Source organism: Tamandua tetradactyla, chromosome 25 (assembly GCF_023851605.1).
Source record: "Tamandua tetradactyla isolate mTamTet1 chromosome 25, mTamTet1.pri, whole genome shotgun sequence".
Taxonomy (NCBI): domain Eukaryota; kingdom Metazoa; phylum Chordata; class Mammalia; order Pilosa; family Myrmecophagidae; genus Tamandua; species Tamandua tetradactyla.
This window is the reverse complement of record NC_135351.1, coordinates 5,753,635-5,780,483: the sequence shown is the minus strand read 5'-3', so window position 1 is coordinate 5,780,483 and position 26,849 is coordinate 5,753,635. Positions and strand designations below refer to the sequence as shown.

Here is a 26,849-nt window from a genome sequence, read left to right as displayed (position 1 = left end):
GTCAACCTCCCCACCGGTGCTCTGAGGATGGCAAGCCCTGGCAGCAGCTTCTTCTTGGCAGTTCTCTTCTTGTGTCCTGCGTGGACGGTGCGAGAATCCTTTGTGCGGGAGCCTTCTCAGGAAGAGGCAGCGGAAGAGGATGTCTGGACAGAGGCACAGGGAGCTGGTCCCCAGCGCAGCCCTGGCTCTTCGCAGGCTTTTCTGTGACACTGCAGTGCTGCATGCTTCTGGTTGTGTTTTTTTTTTTTTTTTTAACATGGGCAGGCACCGGGAATCGAACCCAGGTCCTCGAGCATGGCAGGCAAGCATTCTTACCTGCTGAACCACCGTGGCCCGCCCTCTGGTTGTGTTTTGAAGTCAGGAGTTGTAATATGTGTGTATTTATATATTCAGCATGTGCATTAGTTCATTATCCTGAATCCTCTGGGCTAACCCAGCACCGCTGTGTAGTTCCCAGATCAATGTTTATCAGGGGGTTGAAAGGAAGAAGAGAGCTCCCCAGGATGAGGAGTTGGTTGCTGGCTAGCTGACTTCTCCAGGTGCAAAACCCCTTTCTCATCCCCAGTTGCTGCCAGGACCCAGCCCTGTCCAGGCTTATTCCTTGGGACTCCTCTCTATCTTGGGGAAGACTTCGCACCTGGGGATGAGGTCAGGTTTAAGAAACAAGTGCAATCATGAATAATTTTCAGCCAAGGAGAAACACACAGAGGGAAAGCAAAAAGCGACAATGTGACTTTCCCAGCCTGGGCTTTGTGTGGTTGGGGGGTGTGGCCACTTGCTCTGACACCTGGCTGGCCGTGGAGAGAGCAAGGGGGAGTTTCTCTCTGAGATCCCTGGAAAGCTTAAACCTGAAATGCCTGGCAGAGTGACCTGGGGAGAGGTGTTTAAAGGAGCCCAGGCTTGGGTTTGCAAACTGGACCCCCATTTCTGCAGAGATGTCTTTCCAGGTTGTCAGCATGGTGAATTTCTACTCTCAGGAGCCCTTTGTCTTAACACTCCAGAGTTGGATGGGGAAGGAGGATTGATTGGGGGGAGGGTGTTCCTGGAGAGTTGATGCCTTCATAATTGAAAGCTTCACCTCTAAGGGTGCTGGGGGTGACCAACTGGCCATAAGCCTGTGAATTCACGGTTGTCAGGGCTGCAGGCAGTTCCCTTCGTCTCCGTGTGGAGCCCTCCCTGCAGTCAGCACGCACTTTTGTGGCACTGTAGACTTGCAGGATGCTGAGTGCTTGGCAACTTTTCGGTTGCCTAAGGGAGGTCCGGGCTCCTGGGAGACCCATGTGGGGCTGGGACACAAGCCACCCTGGCCTCGTCCTCTCATGGTGAGAGCTGGGGTCTTTGGGCCACTGCTGTGATGCCTAGACTCACTATTCCAGAACATTCTGGTTCACCCTCCCTCTCCCTGGTTGCCGAGCTGCTCTCTGGAGCTGCAGGGCAGGGGATGAGGAGACTGAGTGGGGCAGCATCTTTGAACTTTTGCCACCTGTCTCTGTGTCCTTCTGGCTGAGCCTGGCATTGGTTTGAGAGAAGCAGGTGGCTGGTCCCTGGAGGGTGGCCTGTGGGCTCTGTCTCCAGCACAGCCTTGGCATGGGGGCCAGGGAGTGTGGAAGAAGCAACCACCCCACCACGTGGCCCAGGTGGGCTCAGCCAGGGTCCCCAGGGAGGGACCCATGTCCCCGGTGGGATTTTCTATTCAAGTATTTTAAAGCTGTAATAGCTTCCTTTTCTGCTTTTAATTTGCTGCCTGGACCTTGGAGAAGGCCTGCTGTGCAGTCTAGCATCTGCAATCAGCTGTGCTCACTGTGTAGGGCTGGGCTCACATTCTGCCCCCGCCCCTCCCCAACGCTCCCCTCCCCCAGGGCCCTCTGTCCACATCAGAGACCAGTTACCGGCTGATTGGGGCAGTTCATGTGGGAAACTCTTCCCAGAGCTTTACAGGTGGAGGTGAGCATCTCCCACTGTGTCCCACTGGGTGGGCTCCCGGGGACCCTGCCTGTGTCTCCACGAGGGCCAAGAGGAGGGAGCTGCCCACACCCACCTGCCTCCCCCACGCCCTCAGGAAAAGGGAGAAAGTATAACCACCCCTCTCCGTGCCCCTCCCAGGGGGAGAACAACCTTTCTGTGCCTCGTCCTCTGTATGGGTGGTTTAAAATTGGGAGCCTTGTCTTTCCGGCTTCGGAGGCCGGTCTGGGTGGTTCGGGAAGTGGTTTCCACCCACAGGGATGCCGGTCCCGGGCGGCGCCGAGGTCACCTCCCACTTGGGTCCATTTTCTTCCCTCATGTTTTCCTGTCTCCGCCTTTCCCGTCACCGCCCAGGTGGGCTTCCCACGTGCAAGTCTTCACCCTTCAGAGCCCGTGACACCTCCTATCCAGGTGCAGCCCCCCGGCCGGCGGGAAGCCTCCCTCGCCTGCTCCCCTGGGCTCACCGTTCCCAGCCCCCGTGCTTGCCTTGGGTAGACCGTGTCGCGGGGCAAGGCTCTGCCTGCGCAGCCGGGTCCCGCCCACCTTCGTTCCTGCTCCAGAGGACAGAGTCAGAGAGGAAACTCCATAAACACACTCCTGAGCATGCAGAGGCCTTAGGAAGTGCTGGTTGAAAGCATGTGACACTAGAGAGGCGCCTAAGGCAGCAAAACCCAGAGGTCGTAGCACTCCTTGGAGCAGGATCCGCTTCCGCTAATTCCTGCACCATCACGGCTCTTCCCGCACTTGCTCGTCAGACCTCCACGAGGCCGCTGCCCACTGGTCCAGCCACAGCTCCACTTGCTGCGGGACTCCGTGGAGAGCCTCTCCCTGCAGGGGTGGAGCTGGGCCGGCGGCTTCTCCTTCGAGCCGAGCCTCTGTCCCTTCCTGCCCCCGCCTCAGCCAGGAGCCGGCGGATCAACCCTCACCTCTATGCTTTGTGATTTCAGGTTCGAGAACGGCAGTGAGTTCACCTCGGAGCTGGAGGATGGCGAAGACCCCGAGGCTTACGTCACAAACCTGTCCTACTACCACCTGGTCCCCTTCGAGACAGACATTTTGGACTGAGCCTGCCCTCGAGCTGCTCCCCTGCCTCCACTGAGTTTTCTGCTGGAAAAGCTGGTCCTGCAGCCGTGGAGCGGAGATGTCCCCCCACCATGGCCCCAGAGTGGTGGTCCTGCTTCTCTGGGCAGCCCCCGGGGCCCCTTAGGGTGTACGAGGCAGTGAGGACCTGAGGCCGGGAGGGCAGAGCCTCCAGTGACTGGATGGCTTGTCCCAGGATGCCCGCACAGCCCGCTGTTTCTGAGGGCCCCTTCCTCTCTCTTCTCAGCTCCCATGCCCTTTCTCTTTGTTTCCTGGGGACCCGCTGCCCACACTTGGCTCGTGATAACAGCAGCGAGTGCCTGGGGAGCATCTGCATTGCAGGGGGCAGAGGCTGCACCGGTCTTTCCTCCCTTTGCTTCTCTTTATTGCTTCCTTGGCAGGCAGGTCCCTTTGTCAAGGGACCTCAGGCTGCCCACCCTCCCCCCCAGTTCCCTCATTGCGCAAGCACCCAAAACATTTCAAGTGAGACTTTGACATATTGCCAAATTCTGGACGGCAGCCAGGAGATGTGAAGGGCGTTTTTTTGCATCTGCCTAAAGGAGTGTTTACAGAAGGCTGAGCGTCCGACAGGGAATATGGTCTCCTGGGTGAGGGGGGCATGTCTCAGCCCGGGCCTTCGGCTGACTCAGCGCAGACGGACAGTTGGTGGTTCTGCTCAGGAGACTGCAGCGTGGGAGAAGAACTCCATCCTTGTCGGCCCTCCAGGGCAGGGCACCGGGCCTGCAGCACTGGGATGCTCACACCTGCGCTGTTTACCGAGCATGTGATGGAGCAGCTGCCATAATCAGAAAAAGGGACGGAATGCAGAGGCTGGCTCGCCATCTCCCGCCGCCCAAGGTCTGGGCTCTGTGGCTCCTTTCTTACAGCGTCGACTAATGACCAAGATCTGCTAATGTAAATACTAGTAAATTATTGAGGATCCTAATTCTTTTACACGGTCTGTTTTTTAAATCTATTTTCATTGAATAAAATCTATTACTCCACTCGTATCCATTTGCGAGGCTTGTGCATAAACGTACAGTTCCTTTTCTCCGAGGAAGGGGCTGGAAACAGATGCCTGGCCCTCGGCGCGCTGGCCTCAAGCCCTCTTACCGCATTATTTTGTTTTTCTAGGAAATGTGTTATGTTCTCACCCTAGGGAATGATGTGTCCCCATTGAAAAATGAACACATTGTGTTTGTGGTAAGGGTTTTTCCCTTCTCCATTTTCCTCTCTGGCAGCCACAGGAATCTCCTTTTATCCAGCTGCCCAGCACGTGAAATTTCTGCTGACTGCGTGTCCCCTTTTGTTCCTCATCTGTTTTCGGTTTAATGCATCCTGCTTTCAGATAGACCATTAGGTGGCTGACAGGGCTGACCACGTGCCTTTCTTGAAGAGTAAAATTCAGTTGAAGTTACATACAGTCAACATGCCCCATGGATTATCATCTGACTGTGACTTACCGGTTCGTGGATTATCCTTGTTATTCTCATGCCATGGATATCAGCCCCTGGGATGGCCACTTCGTCCACCCCCCTCACTTGGATTTTATTTCTCCCTTAAGACCCAAGGTCACTTCCCTAAGCCCTGATCTCACCTTCCACTCAGGAAGCTGCAGCCCTTTCCAATTACTGCATGATCATGTCTCTGCTATAGGAGCCATATGTTTCGATATATGTTTTCCTACTAAGCATATCAGAGGATTCTCTGGCTTCCTTTTTTATTTTTTCTGGAAAGAACATGGCCTTCTAAGGCCATTCTTAGTGTTCTCACATTTGAAAGAGACAAGTACAGATAACTTAAATGCAGTAATCTATGATCAGCCTCCACGTGGGGAGGCAGTATGGAGTGGTGGGGACTGCAGCAAACGGGGAGCTCAGAAACTGCACACTGTCACCAGTTCTCCCAGTTTCTCAATAGAAGCTAGAAAGCTGGATTTTTATGTGAAATGCCACCCCCCACCCCCATAAACAAAACCCACAATACAACAATAACGAGGAACTTGGCCAAGTACAAGCATCAGGAATTTTCAACCTCCCCTCCAGACAGATGATTCTGAGAATCCCTAGCCTGGGAACTCAGGTTCACTTGTGAATTTGGCACCATTGCCCACACATTCCTCCAGTCTGTTTTAGAACAACCTGCTTCTCTCTTTGTGCACCCTGCAACCCTTGGTACTGACGATTGTGAACACTGCTCTCAGGAACCTGCTTTTTACTATGTTAGAAATGCTCCTGGGAAATGGCGTGCAATTAAACAATTTTTTTCTTGGCCAATCGAGTCATTTTTAAGTTGCCCTAAAGGCATTTTCCTATTTGCCTATTTGAAAAGAATCTTTAGCGGTGCTGATTATGAGCAGAGAAAGCACCCCTCTTTGTTGTTTTGTAAATTAGTACTGGTTTTCACGTAGCTGGCTGGCTGGAAGTAAAAACACACCATGTGAACACTAATGGGCTCTGCTCCCGTGGTGCTTCCTGCGGAGGTGACACAAGCTCCGAGACGCGCCCTCACTGTGGGAGAGCAGGTTAGCAGAAGTGAGCTCATCAATAAACATGCGATTCTCACAGGTATAACGTTTATTAATAGAGATACATGCCAAGGCTGATTGCCAGACGGCTCCAAGTAATGTAGTCTAACCTTCCCCAGTTTTTCCCCTTGGGGATAGAATGCATTCTTGTCCTTCATTTAAGAGGACATTCTGTCAAATGGGGGTCCTTTTTATTGCAACTGTGCTAATGTAAGTTCCTGCAAAACTGTAGGCTCATGCTAATCCCTGTGAGTCCCTGGCCTGCTGGGGTATCCGACTTTATCTCCAGCTGGGGGCACAGAGAGAGCCAAAAATGAGGCACGTCTGCTTGCAAAGAAAGCTTTCCATCAGAAACAAAGCCCCATATAGATCTAGATGTTACTTTTTTTTTTATTTGCATGGGTAATATATTCACACGGTCCAAACGTCAAAAAAATTTAAACGTTTTTCACCAAAAAGTTCTACCCCATTGCTATCTACTAGAGCAGATCCTTCCAATATTTCTTTATGCAAATACCAAGCAAATATGAGCACTCACTCTTAAGACAATAACTAAAAGAATTCCCCTTAATCTTTATGTGACTTAGCCGTTGTTGTAATGATAACGTGTCTTGAAGATAAATATGTATATATGTAAAGACATATATGTAACCACATATATACACATATATATATGAAACACTTAAGGAGGAAGCATTCTGCTCAAGCTTATTGATAAGTAATCAAAAAGTGTGGCTATCTGATGTGTGGCATGTTAAATCTTTTTTTTAAATGGTTAACTTCAAAATCTTAGATCTGCTAGATTTTATTATCCTTCTGAGCCAAGCAGTAGAATTTCTATTATTTTCTCCTATCTGTTTTGGTGGAGGGTGGGAGAAAGGGGTCGTGGGAAGCAGGAGATGGTGGTGAGTTAGCTGCAAACTAGGGACTGGTTCTTGGTCTTACAGAGAGTAAGCAATGAGAAAAAATCTCATCATATGAAACAGTCTCAAGGCAGATGTCTACAGCATGTTGCGCCTGTCAATTTACCTATTTTGTTTAATTTATTTTTGTTAGAGCAGCTGTAGGTTTACTGAAAAATCAGGGGGAACATTTAGAATTCCCTAATACTTTCCCCCAAACAGTTTTCTCTGCCAACATTTTGCAATTGTGTGGTATCTTTGTTACAGTTGATGAACCAATATTATTATAATTATACTATTAACTAAAGTCCATAATTTACATCAGGGTTCTTGTTTGGGTTGTACAGTTCTATGGTTTAAGACTTTTTTTTTATTGGGGTAATATGTTGTCATGGTCAGGTTCATGTGTCAACGTGGCCAAGTCGTGGTAGCTGTTTGTCTGGTTGGGCAAGTGCTGGCCTGTCTGTTGCGATGAGTACATTTCATAGAATTGAATCATGATCACATCAGCTGCATCCACAGCTGCTTCCATTTGTAATCAGTCAAGGAGAGTGTCTTCTGCAATGAGTGATACTCAGACTAATCACTGGAAGCCTCTTAAGGAGGATTCAGAAGAGACCGGCTCTCTTCCTGCTTCGGCCGGCGAGCCTCTCCCATATAGTTCATCCAGACCCTCCATCGGAATCATCAGCTTCACAGTCTGCCCTGCGGATTTTGGACTCTGCATTCCTGCAGTCACGTGAGACACTTTTATAAATTTTATATTTGTGAGTATTCCCCGTTGATTCTGTTTCTCTAGAGAACCCTAACTAATACGTATGTTTACGACATAAGATTTCCCATTTTAATCACTTTCAAGTGTACGGTTCAGTGGTGGTAAATTACAATGTTGTGCCTCCATCATCATCCATTACCAAAACTTCCAAGATTCCAGCCTTTGTAAATTGTTTATTTGCAATAGGAATGACTGAGCCAAAAATCAGGATACCCAGAAGTTCTGGTGACCAGTGTGTTTACCTGGTCTCTGGGTGGAGGAGAAACAAAGAGGCAAGCATGAAGGCAGGGAGACTAGCTACGAAGTGGTTGCAGTATCCAGGTAGAGAAGCTGTTGGCGGACCATAGGGGTAATATTCGGAGTGGGAAGCAGTGGTTGGATTGGGCATGGGTTATGGAAAGAGAAAACCCAAGGGTGGTCTCAGCATCAGGTGATTGGATGTCCCTCAACTGAAGTTCAGAAGGTAGAGCAGGTTTTAAAAAGTAAGTGTAGGAATCCTGCCTTGGACATGTTAAATTTGAGATGACTGATAATTGATTATTAATTGGGTTTGGTGCTCAGGATGGAGATTGGATCTGGAGGTAGACATTTGGGAATTGTCAGAAAAGAGAAATACTAAAAACCATGGGACTAGATTTGGTCACCAAGAGAGTGGGTATAGAAAGAAAAGAGTTGCAAGGATTGAACCTTGGGAAATACACATCGTCAAAACTAGAGCTCTCAGAACTACACTGGAACTGTTCAATGAGTGGATTAAAAATGTTCCCCAGGGTCCTGAAATTTTGACTCATTGAAAAAATAGTCTTTCTTGACCCTTATCCCACCCCCCTATCCAATTTACATTTTTCATTTTGTAACTGAGAAATCAAGATTTAACAATTATGATGGTTGAATCATTATATAAGTGCCTTTTTCTTACTTTCTAGTATAGTGTAGAATAGCCAAATGAAATACCTGAAATTACTGAAACCCACTTCATTGCAAATTGCAGAAACCTCAGACTAGCCCTGCTTATGCGCCCTTATCCTGCTTTACAACTTTAGGATCTTCTAATCACAAAGACAGCCCCCCAGTGTTAGTGAAGGAACTCGAGTCAGCTTAGAATTAGCCCCCCAAATGAAGTATTTGTACCTGGCATGGCAATGGTTATTCTAGCTTAGTTCTAGTTAGTTCTATACCTTTACGTTGGTAAATTGAGTTTTTACATTTGTTACTGTAATGGCAACAGCACCATCTCCCCTTGTTTGAATCCATAAAAATCCTAAACTCCTTAGCCTTGGGGAGACAGATTTTAGGCCAGGAGGTCATAACTGTTCTCCCTTGCAATAAACTCTTTGAAACCCTGGTGTCACAGATGGGCTGTCCTGCACATTGGGCAGAGAACCCTACATTTGTTCAGTATCAATTTCATGAGCGGAGTTGATGTGCTGTGAGTCAGCTCAGGAGCTTGCCGTTTGGGGGAGAGGTGCCTGTATGAAAACACATTCAATTAGTCCTAGGAGAGATTAGGCAGATAGGGGACTTCCCGCCCAATCCCTGAGGCCTGAGTCCCTGAGGCCAATTATCACCCACACCTGGTCCTGAGAAAGCAAGGAGGAAGCAGGAAGGAGGAAGAAAGAGGTTATGTCTCTTGGACTTCTGGTCTGTCTTGGGCTCCACCCGAGGCCTTGAGTGTAAACACGAAGGGTGAGATGCTGTCCCAGACCTGAGCAGACACCAGCCTATCATGTCAGACAAACACAATATGAAGAAAGGAGAGGAGGCAAAGGAAAGAAGGAGAAGAGAGAAAAGTAATTACAGTAAAATAAATATGGCAGGATGATATGGTAAGGACTAACTGCCTGGAAGGGTTTTCATTTCATTTTTAGTTTTAAAAATTATTTTTCAGAGCAGTTATAAGTTTATAGAAAAATCATTCAAAAAGTACAGAGTTCCCAAGTATTGCCTCCCCCACCCCAGACAATTTTCGCTATTATTAACACTTTGTGTTAGTGTGGTATACTTGTTAACATCAGTGCCCAATGCTATTATAACTATACCGTTAGCTACAGTTTATAGTGTACAGTAGGATTCACTCTGTGTGTTGTACGGTTCTATGGGTTTTTAAAAACTTTTTATTGTGGTATCATATACACCCTAAATATTCCCATTTTAACCACTTTCAAGTACAATTTAGTAGTGTTGATTACATTCACAATGTTGAACTCCCATCACCACCACCCATTACCAAAACTTTTCCATCATCCCAAACAGAAACTCTGTTCAGATTAAGCCTTAGTTCGCCATTCCCCACAACTGCCACTGAACTTAGTAACCTATCTTCTAATTTCTGACTATGAATTTGCATATTTTAATGATTTCATACAAGTGAGGTCATTCAATATTTGTCCTTTTGTGTCTGGCTAATTTCACTCAAAATGATGGCTTCAAGGTTCATCCATGCTGTAGCCTGTATCAGAACTTCATTCCTTTTTAATGGCTGAATAATATTCCACATATGTAGAACCATTTGGCTGTTCCTCAGGAAGCTAAGTATGGAATTACCATGTGCCCCAGAAATCCCATTCCTAGGTATATACCCCAAAGAATTGAAAGCAGGGACTCAAACAGATATTTGCACACCAATGTTCATAGTAACATTATTCACAATTGCCAAAAGGTGCAAGCAACCCAAGTGAAGGTTTCCTTTAAGCATTGTAGAAACAGCCTTGGACTATGTCCATTTCTGGGTCACCTCAGGGTAGCAGCCGCCTCACAAGATAACCTGAGCTTTAAATCCACTCCTGTTTGTAAGGTAAGGTGCACACGGCTGCGTGGCCTTTATCCTTCAGTCTGGTCTGTCATCCCAGCTTAGGTTCAAGACTTGCATCGATGTGGGCCAGGAGAGGCACTCCTTCCTTTAGAGCTGGACTCTACTGGGAGTGGGGGTGGGGAGGTGAACGGCAAATGTCAAAGCCCCTGATTCCACTGAGAGATCCAGTGCATCTCGGCCACCACCATCACCCCCACCCCTAGAAAGATGCCTTGCAGTATGCTGAGTGATTTGTCAGGAAGCATGCCCTTGTGGCCCCAGCAGGGTAATACCTTTCTCCAAAGCACCCTCCATGCCCTGGGGAGTGCATACTCTCCCTGGGAATCTGTTCAACTTGCTCTTCCAAAGTCCCAGGGGGCATTTCTAACTCTCACTCACCTGAAGGAATTTCTCCTCTCACTCACCAGAAATAAAACAAGAGAAAAGAATGAGAAAGTGCATTTGCCCTGTCTGGCTTATCTGTTTTGGCAGAGCATGTCCCGCTCTGTGATACAGGAAGTGTGCTCTTCTGGGAGCTATAGGAATGGGTTCTTTGCTTTCTCAGGAGCCAGGTGCAAGTTCAGATTCGGAGGCACCCAGGTCACCCACAGAGTAGCAACTGAAAGCTGGGCCAGAGCTGAACTTCCTTACTTGGCACTCCAAAAGCAAGGCAAAGCTACAAGCCTGCCAACAAAAGATACCTCACCAGAAAGAGTGAAAATATTGGAGCTACTTTGGATCAAACATCAATAAAAGATGCTGAAACAAAAAGAACACCTTAAGAAATGAACACAATAAGACTCTGGTACTCAGATGTAGATAAGTTTTGAACCAACTGCCAAACGCGTCTCCCCTAAGCATCCTAAGCCCCTACTTCTGCTGTATTTACATTATCTTGGAAGCTTATTTCTGCCAGCTGAAATGGGATCATTAAACTTATTTTAGCAGATGGGTCTGCAGTAGGGGTTGGCAAACTATGGCCTGCAGGCCAAATCCAGCCCACCACTTGTTTTTGTGAATAAAGTTGTTTGGAGTGCAGCCAGGCTTCTTCATTTACATATCATCTGTGACTACTTTCCTGCCCCAATGGCAGAACTGAGAAGCTGCAATAGGGACCTTATGGCCCACAATGCTGAAAATATTTACTATCTGGTTCTTTACAGAAAATGTTTGCCCATCCCTAGTCTGCACCATTGCTGAAAGAAATATGCACCAGTATTCCATAGAAAAACGCATGGAAAAATCACCTCCAAAATGTAGCCCCATACCATGCAATACCTTGCCAAAGACTCAGAGACTTTCTGATGACCAGTGGAAGGATTTTCATAGAAGTCTATTGAAGAGGGCTTTAAAAAGCAAAGCAAAACCTAAACCTACTAGGAGCAGAGATTGCGCTGGACTTTGAGAAGCAAGTATGGTAGAGCTTGCTTCGAATCCTCTTGCCTCAACTGTTTTGTGAGGGCTTCAAACAACCAGGCAGGGCAAGGGGGCAGAGCCTGAGCCAAGCATGGGTCTTGAGGAAACTGCTAGGATGAGGAAAGCAACCCAAGGGACCCTGAAGCAGAGCATCTTCCCCAAAGCTCAATTTCAAGAGTGCTATGGGCAAGTCCCAGATGTGACACCAACATAAAGTCCAAGAGAAAGAGTAGGAATGTTCCAGACACAGGGTAGAAAAAGGAGCAGGAGAAAAGAGGCTGGGATGATTACCATGGGCACAAAGTATCCATGGCTTGCCTTTATGAGCACATGTGAGGTGGATTGTATTGTGTATTAGTCAACAGCTGCTGCTGTAACAAACAGACCCCCAAAATACATAATGGTTAAAATATGATAGACATTTACTTCTTGTTCACATCATCTCAAAACTGTGTTCTGATGGGCAAGTGGCTCTCCTTCCACCTGGTGGCTCTGCAGTCTCCAACAGGACTTCTGAGGCTGCCACCTTCATTTGCATCAAGCCAGCAGAAGGCCAAAAGTAATGGAGGGACATGAGTGGGAGGATTTTTATAGAAGGGCCTAGAAATGGCTCCCATTACTTCCACATACATGCCATTGGATAGAATGCAGTCACATTCACTTTCCCAGCTGCAAGGAAAGTAGAAAACCTAGTTGAAGTATGTAGTCAAGAGAAAGAGGACACAGGTGGGTTGGAGCAAAACTAACCAGTGTTGGGCACAAATTGGCTTACATGTAGGGTTGAGATTAAAAAAAAAAGGAAGGAACTTAAATATGAATATAGTAACTCCTGTCCACAGGATTGCTAGGAGGATGAATTAGGAACAAGTATGTGCTAATGCAAGCATGGAGCATGGTACAGAGTAGGTTCTCAACTAATGCCACCTTCCTTTCCCCTTGCCTTTGCCTTGAGAAGAAAGACCACTCAAATACTGGGTTTCCATGGAGAAAGCAAGGTGAAACTGGCTTCCGAATGAGGATGAGTTGCCAAAAGGTGGTTCTTCCTGTTGGCTCCCACCTTCCCTGCCCTGCCTATCCCACCCCTTGCTGGATATGAGGAGCTCCCCGCTGCCAGCTGGTGGACGGTGATCTGGGAGCAGCTGGTTTTGCTCCAGCCCTTCCTGCCATGTTTGCTTCCTGGTATGACTGGTCTTCAGTCTGGGATTGCTGAAGTATCCAGGCACCTGACTGATGGGATCTTCCCTGAGCCCAGCTTGTTCTGCATGGAGCCTGACACATGCCTTTTTCCTGCCAGGCACTCTGTTCCTATGACTGATGTGTGGCTTGTGGCCCTCACTGACCCCATGATCCTCAGAACTAGAGCCCTGTTATTGGCTACATTGAAATGCATCATGCATCACCTGAACCAGGGCTTCTCATTTCCAATAGACTCATTGCTTCATGAGTTTTGTTTACAAACCTGTACCTCTCTCTTTTCTCTATTTCTCACCTTCTTTCCCTTTCTCTCTCTGTCAGGCACATCCACATCCACATCCAGAGACCATATAGTACATTCTGTGTGTCTGGCTCTGTCAGACTGGCTCAGGCAGGTAGGAGTCAGTTTGAGTGATAGATTGGTGTGTCCCTATGAAGTTCCATATTCACAAACCTTTCATAAAAACCTTTTATAAAAAGGCGTTGGCTATCTTCCACCATTTACTTTATTATCATCTGGATAATCCATTTAAAAACTTAAAAATGAGCAGGACTCTGATCATTTTGGTCTTGGGGGACAGTCTGGCATGGGGAATATCACCCATTCTTTCCTGGGCCTGTCTTGCTTTTCTTCTCCTGTGCCAAGTTTCCAAGCACAATCTTGTAGACCACTATTTCTCATTTGCACTCTCTTTCCCTGTTACCCTAATCAGAAGAGATCCAAGTGCTATTTTATTATTAGTTCATCACTGTTGATAAATGTCATTTTACTTTGGCAGTTGAAGTTATTACTACAGTAGAGCACAGAGGTTGAGCGCAGAGTTTGTAGAGTCTCTGGGGTCAGCCAGACCTGCCTTCAAATCCCAACTCTGCCACATGACAGCCATGCAACTTAAAGGAAATCTCATGACCTTTCTGAGCCTCAGTTTCGTTCAATGGAAACCAGGGATAATAATAACTACTTCACAGGATGCTTGTGAGGGCTAAATGAAATAAGGGGCACAAGGCTCCATGCACAGTGCCTAGAAAATAGTCAGTCGTCAGTGAATGATAGATTCTTACCTTAGATTGCCAAAGCTGTTACGACAAATACCACGTAATGGGTTGGCTTAAACAACAAGCATTTATTGATTCTCAGTTTGGAGGCTAGAAATCCCAAATCAAAATGTAAGCAGGCCATGCTTTCTCCCAAAGACTCCTCCTGTGGCTTCTATTTCTGTGTTTTAGCTTCTTCCTGTGGTTTTCTCCTACTGGTTGGCTTCTCTTCACCTGAATTTCCTTTCTTTATAAGACCTCCAGGGATATGAATTTAGACCTGCCCTGATTCAAGTTGGTCACATCCCACCTGTTGGAGCATCTTCAAAAGATCTTATTGACAATGGGTTCGCACCCACAGAATCACAGATTAAGACAGTGTTTTGAGGGGTGCTTCATTCAACTCCAACAATCCCGTTATTAGAAATCTATTTTCGAAGTACTCGATACTAGAATTTGGTCTAGAATAACTTATATTTGATTATCTAAAGCTGGTCATATTTATCAATGCAAATTTATATTTCTAAGTGAGTATTAGAAGAATTAGAATGCATTCACAGTTTGCATATCTGCAACCGGTTGCACAGGGAAGCTGAAAAAATGGGAGCAAGGGCTTACTGGTTTTTGCAATTAGAGCAAACCCTGCTCTGCCATGCTGGTGACCCTGAGCTGGACAGAAGAGCATCTCGTGTGTCTTTCCATATAACTCAAGTGGACACACTCTGCCCCTCTCTGAGGAATATGCTCAGGGAATAGGGCAGAGAGAAATACAGGGAAGGAAGGGGCAAAAGACAGAGGCTATTCTGACTTTACTCAGACTTTGTTCAGCCCTGCGCCAACTGTGCAGAACTGAAGCCTCCACAGCGGTGTTGGCTGTGCCACTGTTTACCCCACGGGGCAACTACGCTGTCCCCAAGCCTGCACGTGGGCTCTCGCAGACAGGATCCCTCACACCACAAGGCCTCCCAGCTTTTCTTCACCTCAGTGTCATCTGTTTTCAAATGGTTTACTCGGAGGTACAAGTGCCTGATTTGTAGAATAAGGCGTTATCCCTTCCCTAGTGATTGAAAATTTTATTAGGGATCAAAATCTCACCAGCGTTACAATGATGAGCATCTACTTCTACCCAGAACGTGGCCCTGAAATACAGTGTTGAATATAGACCCAGAATTGTCATTGAAAAGTCATGACAAAATTACAAGCTTGGACTCAGTGACTGAAGTGGACTGGTTTGCAACATTGTACTGGACACAGAAACAAGCCATGTTTGGGAGGGCTGCACTTTACCACGACTGCCTCCAGCTCATAGCTTTGGATGTTTTCAGGACCACACTAAGATTTTAGTTAGGATGAAACCATTGTATGGCTGTGGCCACGACCTCAAAAGTCCTTTCTCATCCCCCTCTCTCTCCCCCTCTTTCTCTTTCCTTCTGCTGCAATTTGGCATGGTTAAAAAGCACCTGGTTGGGCGGGCCGCGGTGGCTCAGCGGGCAAGAGTGCTTGCCTGCCATGCCGGAGGACCCCGGTTCGATTCCCGGCCCCAGCCCATGTAAAAAACAAACAAACAAACAAAAACTAATAAAATATTTAAAAAAAAAAAAAAAGCACCTGGCCCTTGGGGAGTCTGAGAGATTTGTTCCTGCCTGTATTCAGTCCCTCACCCCAAAAGTGTTGGTAGGGAAGCTACTCTGTGCATTGGTGTCACCAGCATAAAGAGATAGACAAGGTCGCTGGCCATCAGGGCACTTACATTGCAGCCAAAGGGACAGGCTGTGATGCTTTAATGACTCCTAGTAAGAGAATGAACTAGGAAGGGCCCCAGTGTCATCTGGGATTAAACGGAAAGCCTTCCTGAGTGGGTGACAGGTAAACTGGAGAAAAAGGGCAGGTAGGTGAAGCCGTAGGGTGGTAGTGCAGTCCAGGAGAGGGAGCAGCATGTGCGAAGCCCCTGAGGCAGGAAGAAGCTTGACTTCTGAGTGACTGGGTACACTTCGTTCTACCACCTTCCCAAAATTGTTCTAGAAGAGCAAGTTCAAGGAAATGATGCACAGTGCTGGGACATAGAATCTCCCTCTTTCCAAGGACTATGAATCTCCACTTTCTCCTTATAGGGAGATGTTGCTCCCCTCACAAATGGAATTTAGAATCTTCCAGTGCAGCTGTGTGATCCAGGAAGCCAGAAGCCCCCTGGCACCAGCTTCAGAAGGACTGGCTTATAGAGTGGTAAGAAGGTGAGGTTGCTATTTGGCAAGCAGGTAAATGCAGGTGTCTCTGCTTCATCAGCATCCCCTGGGATAGGCTATGTTGATGAGCACGCTCTCCTCTGTCATGTAGCTTTGTCAAAGAATTCTTGGTTCCTTCCGTCACACTGCATGAAAAAGCCAAATGACAGGAGGATTTCTCAGTTGCAGGTCTCAGCTGAGCCTTAATTATTTATATGGGCTATATTAATTATTCAAGACAATGAATTAGCATGTGAAGAGTGTGGGTTCACTAGTAAAACAAGAACTTGTGTGAACAGCCTTTGGCTCCAGAGACTTGGACCTGCTGTCTCCATAACGATTTAATTTGCATGTTGGCAGAGGACTTCATTCACTGTTTATTGCACTTGATTTCGGGGTCCGTGGCTCTCTGCTGTAATGAGTGACTTTGCTGAGGCTTTCTGGATAGAGAGAAGTTTTTTGCTCAACCTGCCACTGGGATGTAGCTACTGGGCCAGATTAGGTTGATGTCAAGTTGTTTTTATCTCTGCCAAGATTTCCTATGTGTTTTCATTCTTGATCATTTGTTGTGAAATGGGTTCATTAGTAATCATGAACTAGATCTTTGACACAAATTCTCATGCTACTGTGGAAAACATGGATTGAAAATGGTTGAGGCCAATCTCAAGACAAGTGTGGGCTCCTTCCACTGACCAAGAAGACAGGACACAACTGAGATATGCCTTAAGGATGGCCAGGGCAGTCCCACAGGGAGCTTGCATGCACCCCTCACCCTATCAAAGCCCTGGTTCTTCCCTGAGGACCCCACTTTCTTTGCAACTCTTCTAGGCAGAGGATGCTCATTTTCCAGCAGCCAAGTTGTTTTAGCTTGCTGAAGCTGCTGAAATGTAATACACCAGAAAATGGTTTGGCTTTTACAACAGGGATTTATTAGCTTACAATTTACCATTATTAGGCCATAAAAATGTCCAAATTAAGGCAACTGAATGATAGCTGGATGCCAAAGAAAAGCTACTGGCATTGGGAACACCTCTGTCACATGGAAAGGCACATGGCCAGTGTTTGCTAGTCCTTCATTCCTGGGTTTCATTGCTTTCAGCTTCTGGTTCAGTGGCTTCCTCTCTGTGTCCTGCAGATCCTCTCTTAGCTTCTCCATGGCTTTTCTCTCTAAACATTCTCTGGGCTTCTTCTGTCTTTTATTCTCTTATAAAGGACTCCAGTACGAGGATTAAGATGCAACTTGTATGGGGTGGGTCATATCTCGATTGAAATAGCTTAACCAAACAGTCCTACTGTGGTAGTTAGGTTCAGGTGTCAACTTGGCCAGGTGAAAGTACCTGGTTCTATTGCTGTGCACATGAGCCAACGGTACGTGAACCTCATCTGTTGCTCATTACATCTGCAGTCGGCTAGGAGGCGTGCCTGCTGCAACGAATGTTTGATTTAATTGGCTGATGCTTAAATGAGAGAGCTCAATGTAGCAAAGCCCAAGCAGCTCAACATACCTCATCTCAGTACTCACAGCTCAACCCAGGTCTTTGGAGATGCAGAAAGGAATCACCCCAGGGGAAGTCGTTGGAACATAGAGGCCTGGAGAGAAGGCCAGCAGAGATTGTCCTGTGCCTTCCCGCATAAGAAAGAACTCAGTTGAAAGTTAGCTGCCTTTCCTCTAAAGAACTGTATGTTAACTAAATAAATCCCCTTTTATTGAAAGCCAATCCCTCTCTGGTGTGTTGTATCCTAGCAGCTAGCAAACTAGAACACCTACCAACAACGGGTCTGCGCCTGCAGGAATGGATTAGAAGAACATGGCCTTGTCTGGGGTCCCTCCAAACCAGCCCACATGTCCACTTAGGTTTCCACATAATCTCTCTTCCCCTTTTAAGCTCTCAGCATCACTAAGGTTCACACCTCATCACCCTCTTTCTACTTCCTCCCCTCCACACTGTCCTCCCCATCATCCAGCGCCCTGCTATTCCTTTGCACGTTTATTCCTCTCATCCTTCATAGGACAGATTTAGGTCATTGGTCTCTTTACTTCTAGTAAGTTTTGTTCAGCTACCCCTCAGCCACCCATCCCAGGGAGGCACCCTTGACTCAATATGTATCTGAAATCGTTCCACCTCTACTTAGTGAAACCAGACATGCCACCCACCAGCCCCAACCTCCTATCCTTTCCAGTTCAATTACTTACTGATTCTCACTGCGACAAAGTTTGGCTAATGGTACTCTTCCTATCCTTGACCTCACTTTTTTTCTTGCTCTGCATCAGCCCCTCTTACTCAAGTTGCCTTCCATGGACCATCATCATCACTGCTTTCTTGCAAGCATTCTCAACTTCCTTGCCCCTCTCAAGTTCCTGTGTCGCATTAGCTTGGATGCCCAACCATCTGCCTCCTGCCTGCCAGAATTAATACAGCCCTACAGATGCTGCTACTGTTTTGATAATAATAACAGCTAATTCACTCTGAGTGCTTTCTCTGAACCAGATGCAGTTCTAAGCACTGTGAATTAACTCATTTAATCCTCTTAGTTTAGTGAAATACAAGTAGGGAAAACAGGGCAGACTAGAGGGACTACATATTCATAACCATCATCAGAAACGAATACTCAGCACTGCCTTACAATCCTACTACCTTTTCTAGTAAGCTCATTTGTCCACTCTCCAAAATGATTATTTCTTACCTTCATCACGTTTTCTAAACCTCCCACCCCTCCACACTCATTCTCAATTGATGACCTTGCCTCTAACTCCATGGGAGAAATAGAAGCCACCAGATAGGAGCACCTGCTACCAAATCCAAGGACCAAATGGCATCTATCTTCATCTTCTCCTTCACCTTTGTGGGTTAGGATTTCTCCAAAGTGGTAGATAAATCTCTCCATGTCGCTTTCCTGATCCCACCCTTTCTCTAGCTCTCAAGAACTTCATCCCCTTTGTTGTTCTCCACTTTTTCTTCCTCTCCAACCTCTCCCTCTATTAGGTGCAGATATAGTATAGTCTTTGCCACTCAAACCAAATGAAAAACCTCTTCCTTCAATTTTATGGCCTTCTCTGGCTTAACATGTCCAAACAGCCTATCTGTTTTTTAACCACAAAACAAATACATAGTTTCATGAATTATTAAAGACAAACACATCCTGTCACTACCACCCAGCTCAAGAAAGAAAACACTGCCAGCCACTCAGAAGCCACTCTACATGCCTCATTCCGGCCACTCAGAAGCCACTCTACATGCCCCGTTCCAATCACAGCTCCCCAAAGTAGCTGCCATCGTGAGTACGTTAGTCATCACCTTGTTGCATTTATTCATGCTTTTATTACCTGTGCATATATTCCTAGACATTGTATTTTAGGGTTTCCTTTTCAGCTTTGCTCATTTAAAAAATTTGATATAGCTTTTAATCTCTCTTTTTAAAAAAAGTGGTTTTATTCACACAGCATAGAATCCATCTAACATGTTCAATCAATAGCTCTCGTTATAATCACAGAGTTGTGCTTTCATCCCCACAATCAATTTTAGGGCATTTTCACTGCACCAAAAAGAGAAACCCCATGCCCCTAATAGCCCCCTATTATTGACACTTAGCGTTGATGGGTGCCTTGGTTACAAGTGATGGAAGAGCATTAAAATATTACTGTTAACACAGTCCATAGTTTCACTAGGTGCATTTCCCCCCATAGATCACTTTGTTATTAACACCTTGTAATAGTGATGTCCATTTGTCCTAGTTCATGGGAGAACATTCTTATATTTGTATAGTTAACCACAGTCATTGTCCACAACAGGTTCACGATGTTATCCAGTCCCATATTTCATCATCTTGCTTTCCTTCTAGTGACATACACAACCCTAAACGTCCCCTTTCAACCATAAATATACACACATTTCAGTGCTTATCTCTTCATTTCCTCCTCCAGTGACTTATTTCTCAGGAAATGGCACTTTCATCTACCCATTTGCTCCAGCCAAAAACTTGCAAACTGTTCTAGGCACTCTTTGCATCCTCCTTTCCCTCATTCATGCCATCGTCAAATCCTGTAGCTTCTACCTCCAAATTATGTGTTAGAACCACTCATCTGTGCTGCTACCCAGTCCAAAGTACCACCATCTCTTTTCTGGACAATTACAATATCACTCCTCTTGCCCCTCCTCTAATCACCTTTCAATGCATCATCCTACTGCCTTCTGGCTCCCATGGTTTCCATGGAAAAATTGGCTGTTAATCTTACTGAGGATCCCAGGTACCATGACACATGGCTTCTCTCACTGCTTTCAAGATGTTTTCTACTTGGGGGGGGTTTGTCAATTTGATAATAATATGTGTTGGTGTAGATCTCTTGAGCCATTTTTCCAGTCAGTAGCCAGTTATCCTCTAAAAACAAGTCAAATTATGTGGATATCTAGCCTAAAATCCTATGGTGTGTTCTGTTGTGAAATACAAACTCCTCTGCATGACTAGGCAGGGCCACTTCCCCTGCTGCTGCTGCTGGCTTTTCCAACAACATTTCCTACCCACTCCCTTAGCCCCTCTGGCCTTCTCGCAGTTCCTCAGGGATGCTAAGCCCTGTCCCTTCTCAGGGACTTGATTTGTACCATTCCTTGCACCTAAAATGCTCCCTCTCTCCTCTCCCTTCATCCTCTGGCCTCCCTGATTCCTTCTCTTTCTTTGCATCTTCAGAAAGGCCTTTCTTATCAACTCTGCCACATAGTACCCCATTGTCTTTCTCAAAGTGCATTGGCCTTTTTCCTTCATTGTTTAACACAGTTTGAAATGATGAATTTCTTGGTCTGTGCCTTGTTGAATGCCCATCTGCTCCTCCATTAGACCTAAGTAAGAGTCATGAGTTCAGCAAGGCATTTATTTGGGTCCATTGCTGGGCCCCCACATCTAGCACAGAGTCTGGCATATAATAAGTGCTCACTAAATTTGCAAGATTGAGGAAAGACTAACCAGATCTCAGGTGTTTAAATTAAGCCACAGGCTTTTTATATAACGTATGGATTTACTTACAGCCAATGAATAGGTGTACTGAGTTTCAGAAAGGGTAAAAATGAACAATGCACCCTCAAATCACAAAGAAGTGTTTCACAGTAGTGGAGAGAGAAGTAGGGTCTGGGGTTGAAAACTGGTTTCATCAGCTATAATAGAGCAGATTTTTCATTACTGAAGTGTGCTGGTTTGAAGCGGTTATGTACCCCAGAAAAACCAGTCTTGTGGGACAGACCTAGTGTTAGGTGGGACCTTTTGATCAGTTTTTTTTCCAAGGAGATGTGACCCTACCCACTCATAGTGGTTCTTGATCCTTTTGCTGGAGTCCCTTAAAGGGGAGACATCTTGGAGAGATCTCAGAGCTGAGAGAAGCTAAGAGAGAAAGAAAATGCCTCAGAAGAAGCCAGAAGGACCCACTGAGGCTGAGTGAGCCATTTTGGAAACTATCCCAGGAGAAAAAAGGCTCGCAGACTTTACCATGTGCTTCCGATGTGACAGAGGAACTCCAGACACCACCGCTTTTCTTCAGTGAGGTTATTCTCTGTAACCTAATAAATTCCCTTTGAAAAAGCCAGTCCATTTCTGGCATATTGCATTCTGGCAGCTTTAGCAAACCAAACACTGAAAACTCTGGATTATTGAATCCGAGTGAAATTGAGTTTTTGGCCAAAGGGTCCATAAGTACTTCCAGATCCTTATTCTCTTGATTGGAGAGGTGGCAACTCCCTGGGGCTTTTAGTCCTCCAGGCAGAGTGAAGGAGTCCTTAATGAAAAGTTACTTATAGTTTCTGTTTCCATAGCAATGTGAGTGAAATGGAAAGAAGATGAGGAGCAGAAAGTAGGATTTACCTGAAGTGCTACTTAACTCCTGCTTAAAGTTCCCAGCTCTGGCAGCTCCCCTAGCCTCTTCCAGATACCTGCTGAGCTGTTAGCATACTATTCATTCTTGCAGGCAGCTGACACCAGAGTTGAAAACTCTTGGAGCCGCTGGAGAACCATGTATGCTTAAAGAAGTGATGCTCACCTCATTTCTTACCTGCTCTCTATATAAACACGTATGGACATACAGACACTCAAACAGAGCAGTTGAATTATTGGATTCTCTCTCTGTTCTTTTAACCTAGAAAAAATGCACTGGATATTGGGGGAGGTTATTATTGTATTGCTGCTGCAGGAAACAGGCAGCCCGTGAAAGGGATGGGGAGTAGCTGTCTCTGCCCAGTTGCTACTTTGTACCTGCCATTGTGGACACTCACCATCAGTGGCTCAGCAGACCTTCCCAGTGGTAATTGAGAGGAGGATGAATCAGCTTCTCAGAAGTGCCCTAGGGAAGGACAGCAGGCACCGTGGTTCTGCCCCTTCCTGGAAGATCTGGTGTGCAGCCAAGGAAGGCCCTCAGTAGCATCTGGCGTCCGTGAGCCAGGAAAGGGCGACTCCAGCCTCTTGGGGGAAGGGGAGGGCTCAGCTTAGTTTGGCAGATTCCCTATCACTCTTGCTCCCAATCTTTCCTGGGTAACCCTTATCAACCGCTCAGATTTCAGCTTATTAAAAATAAACACTACTGTGTATTACAAGTGTGCTCTGTGCCCCAGGTGTCGCAGGCATTTTCTCATTTGATCATCAAAATGACCCTTTGAGTTAGCCAATATCATCATCCCTCCCTTCTCTTTTTTCTCCTTTATAGTGAAGAAAATGAGCTCAGTAGTGAATCTGCTTGCTCCAGGTCATGCCTGTGGCAGGATTGGGGCCCAGCCCGAACCCTGATGCCAGGTCCAGGTTCATTACCAGCTTCTTCTGTCATCACCCAGAGCCACCTGGGGCTAGTCTGGGCTATGGCCCCTCCTGGCAGACATTGGTGCTCCACTTTTAAAGACCAGAGCTGAGGGGCCGAGTGGGGTTGAAATCAGAAGTGGTTTCCTTGGCCTAGGGTAAGGCACAGACCCCAAAGATAAAGGCACCTCTTCACTGCACAAGGCCTGGGTGCCAAGCCCCACCCCTATGGGCTATCCCCACTCAGAAGAGGCCCAAAAGCACCAGGAATGATGGGGACACTGTAGTAACACCCCATATTACCCTCTGGTAGCAATAATCGCTACATTTGTAATTTCTTATTTATTTGTCACTTCCTCCCACTGATCTGGAGCTTCTTGAGGGCAGAGGCTGTGTTTTTGTTTGGCTTGTATTTCCAGTCCCAACATACTGACCCAGGGCACATTTGTGCATATGTGCCAACTCCAACCCACACCTGTGCATATGTGCCAACCCACACCTTGCATGCATGCCAGCCCACACCTCTGCCAACCCACAACTGTGCACGTGTTAACCCATACCCATGCACATGCGCCAACCCCCACCTGGGCTTGCACACCAGCACATCTTATATGCATGCCAACCCACACCAGTACATATGTGCCAACCCATACCTGTGCACATACACCAACGCAAACCTTTGCACACGCACCAACAAACAAGTGCACCAGGCCCAGTGAGGTCCCCCGGTCATGTCACACAGCTTCCTCACCTGAGCCTAGAGGCTGACATGAAATGGCTTCTTCTGTTACCTCATTCACCTGCCCACCGGAAAATGTAGATTTTTACAGACTGCCTTACAGCAACCTTCATCATCCAGAGAGTTGCTGCAGGGATGACAAAAATAACTCTGCTTACAACTGCAGAATGCCTCATCTATCTACCATGCTAACAGGCCCCTTATCCCAGCTCTGTTTTTCACTAGCGGTGGAAATCTGGCTACAGAGGCTAGCCTCACCCAGCCTCAGTTTCCTTCCTCTGGATTGGGAATAGCAGTGCCCAGTTCAAAAGTTCATTGTGTAGATTCAGTGAGGCAGTTCATGACAAGGACTGGTATATGCTAGTTTGTAATAATTGATTACAATTATGTTGGAGGCATAGACTTTGAATCCGTGTTCCTTCCCCTCTGAGTTAAACCCACACACCAGCAAAGGATCAAAATCGACAAAGAATAATACCAGTAGGACCAAGTGGATGGAGCAGACAGGGTGGGCCATGGTCACCGAGGCGAGGCATGTGGTCAGGAGTAAAGCTCTTTATAGGGATAGCCATGTAGGCAAGGGCCAGTGACACCAGAGATGCACAAAAGGAATGTTTGGTAGCACGATAACCGAGGCACCTAATGCCTGTGTCTGAGATGCTGAGGCTGCCTGACAGTATGAAAAGTCCCTATTTCATTTGAATTCACTACCTAGGGTGAGAACGCTGCAGCTCAAGCTGGGACAGGGTTGGAAGGTGTGTTTGAGCTATGGAGAAAGGAGTTCCAGGTGCAAACCGGATGGTCACTGAAGAGGTAGGTACACTATGACCTCTCCAACTTATCCACAGGCTCAGCTTAAATGCCACTTCTCCAGCCTTCCCAGAGCCCTCTGAACAACCCTGGTCAGATGTTTGCATTGCACTAATAACAGCTAAAATGGTTTAATGCAGTTTGGACACTAACTAACCCACAGGGTAGGACACAGTGCCCACAGGACTGCCCACATCAGCTGCAAGCTCAGGGGCTTCCGTGGCTCCCAGACCTCCCACGCTTTGAACTGTCTACCAATTTGGAGGTTCCCACCACCCCCTCAGGTTTGAGAATTTGCTAAAATGACTCATAGAACTCAAAAGAAGTTCTATACTTAGGATTGCAGTTTTACTGTAGCAAAAAGGATACGATTCAGAAGGAGCCAAAAGAAGAGATGCTTAGGGCAAAGACTGGGAGGGTTTCAAAGGTAAAGAAAGCTTCTGTCCTCTCCAGGTGGGGTCGATGTCACCTGTTGGGAAATTCACTCTCAGGGTCTCGTTACCTAAGCAGGATTGAACTCACTCTCCAGCCCCAACAGAGACGGGACTGCTAGAGGAAGCTCAAAGTCCAGCCCCCTAATTACGTGGTTGGTCTTTCTGGTGTGCCCCCCTCCATGATAGTGGGTGTGGCTGGCCCCACCTTGCGTCATTTCCTTAGTATATGAATTATCAGGTGTGGTCCCAGCGCCACGAATGAATGAGGTATTACCATCGTGCAAAAAATTCCAAAGGTTTAGGGATTACCTCCCAGGAGCTAAAACAAAGGCTAGACCTCATTTTGGGGGGTGGGCAGCCAAAGTCTTTACTATACAGTAATTAATTTTTTTTTTCTTATTTCTCCTTGTAAGTTCTTGAAAGGAGGAACTTTGCTGGTCTTATTCCACTGCAACCTTAACATATAGCTTGATGTCCACGCATAGTAGGTATTTGATAGATATTTAGAGCACGAATGAGTACTGGGACAAATAAAAGACTACAAAGATATTTGGGGGGCAGATTGTAGAATGCCTTAAATGCTCTATGGCCTTATATGTTTCCAAGGTTTCTCATACTGCATCTCAGGAATGTGGGAAACTCTGCTGAGAGGTTTTGTAGAACCCTCAGGGCCTGCTTTGGGTGTCTTGGAAGCCCCTTAGCAACACGAAACTTATAGAGTCTGGGAAGGTGGGTGAGAGGAATGGATGACTCAACGTTCAATCGCAGTGAGGTGTGTGAACTCATCTCTAAAGCTGAGGGCAAAGAAAAGAGCCAAAAATACAAAATGTGGTCAGATTTGTCTCTCTCATGTTTAACAGTCTGAGAAGTGATAGAAAAAAAAAAAAAAAAAGAGTGCTGGAAACCAACCAACTGGGAAGGAGGGAAATAAGCCCTGATTCCCACTAAGCATTCCCAGACAGTAGAGAAGGAGGAGAAACTTTGAGGGAGGAAACTCGTTTGTCTCCAAAGAATTCATGAATGCTTCCTGGGTCACCAGCAAGCAACTCGGAAAAAATACTTGTTTTCGGTGATAACAAAACAGGATTTCATACATGAAACCATGAGACTAAAAGAAACACAGTCTAGGGAATCTGGAAGGAAAATCAGAACTCTTCTGGAACCGAAGAAACAGTGGGAGAAAGGAGAGTGGATTTCAGCAGGTCTACAGCTGCTCTAAGCTGCTCCTGAAAAAATCCAATCCTTGGCACCACTCACCAATCTCAGCCTTACAGCTTCAGTTCACAGCCTTCTCCCATCCTCTGCTAATGGCCAAGTCAGAAAAAAAGAAAAAAAAAAAAAACTACATCCATTCATGAAAATAGTGAACACAGTGAAATGGAGACAACAACGTCATGGCGTAAAGATGGCCAACTCACTGAATTCAGAGCCTTTGATGGGTGCCCTTCTCTTTACAGAGCAGAATTTGCAGGGCTCTAAGTATTCAGAGACAAGTCTTAGTTCTTTGCTTTGCTCTGCTTATGTGGTCATATTGTCATTCTAGAAAGTATATGATCACAGAATTATAGCAACCTTGGAAGAAATCTCCAGGGCCATCATTCATAACCCTAGTAAAATTCCTGGGCCCCCCTCAGCCTAGTCTCTACATAGAGATAGAAGGAACATAAGCCGATGGAACAAGGAAGAATTTTGCCATAAGCTTTTAAAAAATGATCTCTCTTTACGGTGATAATGTATATATAACATAAAATTTCTCTTTTAAAATTCTTTTAAGTATACACTTCAGCAGCACTAATTACCTTTACAATATTGTGTGACTATCACTAAAATTCATACAAAAACTTTTTGTCACCCCAAGCAGAAATTCTGTACCCATTAAACATTAACTTTCAATATCCCCAGCCTCTGGCAACATGTACTCTACTTTCAGTCTCTAGGAATTTGCTAAAATACTAGATATTTCATGAAGTGGAATCATGCATTTGTCCTTTGGTGTAAGACTTCTTTCGTTCAGTATTTCATTCAATCAGTATAATGTTTTCAAGGTTCATCCATGCAATAGCATGTATCAGAGCTTCATTCCTTTTTTATGGGTGGATAATATTTCAGTGTATGCATATACAATACTTCATTTATCTGTACAAAAGTTGATGGAGAATTGGGTTGCTCCTTCTTTGGCTGTTGTGAATAATGCTGC

At 46.1% G+C, this 26,849-nt stretch overlaps 1 protein-coding gene and 1 pseudogene across 2 annotated transcripts in view; one reads left to right on the top strand and one right to left on the bottom strand.

The window, feature by feature from the left end:
* Nucleotides 1-4,046, top strand: part of PXDC1 (PX domain containing 1) — a 35,011-nt gene extending 30,965 nt beyond the window's left edge. For both annotated transcript variants that reach the window (XM_077143505.1, XM_077143504.1), the window contains one exon: nucleotides 2,910-4,046. In XM_077143505.1, the coding sequence (XP_076999620.1) occupies nucleotides 2,910-3,061 (152 nt within the window). In that variant the 3' untranslated portion in view covers nucleotides 3,062-4,046. The remainder of the gene's footprint in view (nucleotides 1-2,909) is intronic.
* Nucleotides 3,667-26,849, bottom strand: part of LOC143668754 (destrin-like) — a 38,266-nt pseudogene continuing 15,083 nt past the window's right edge.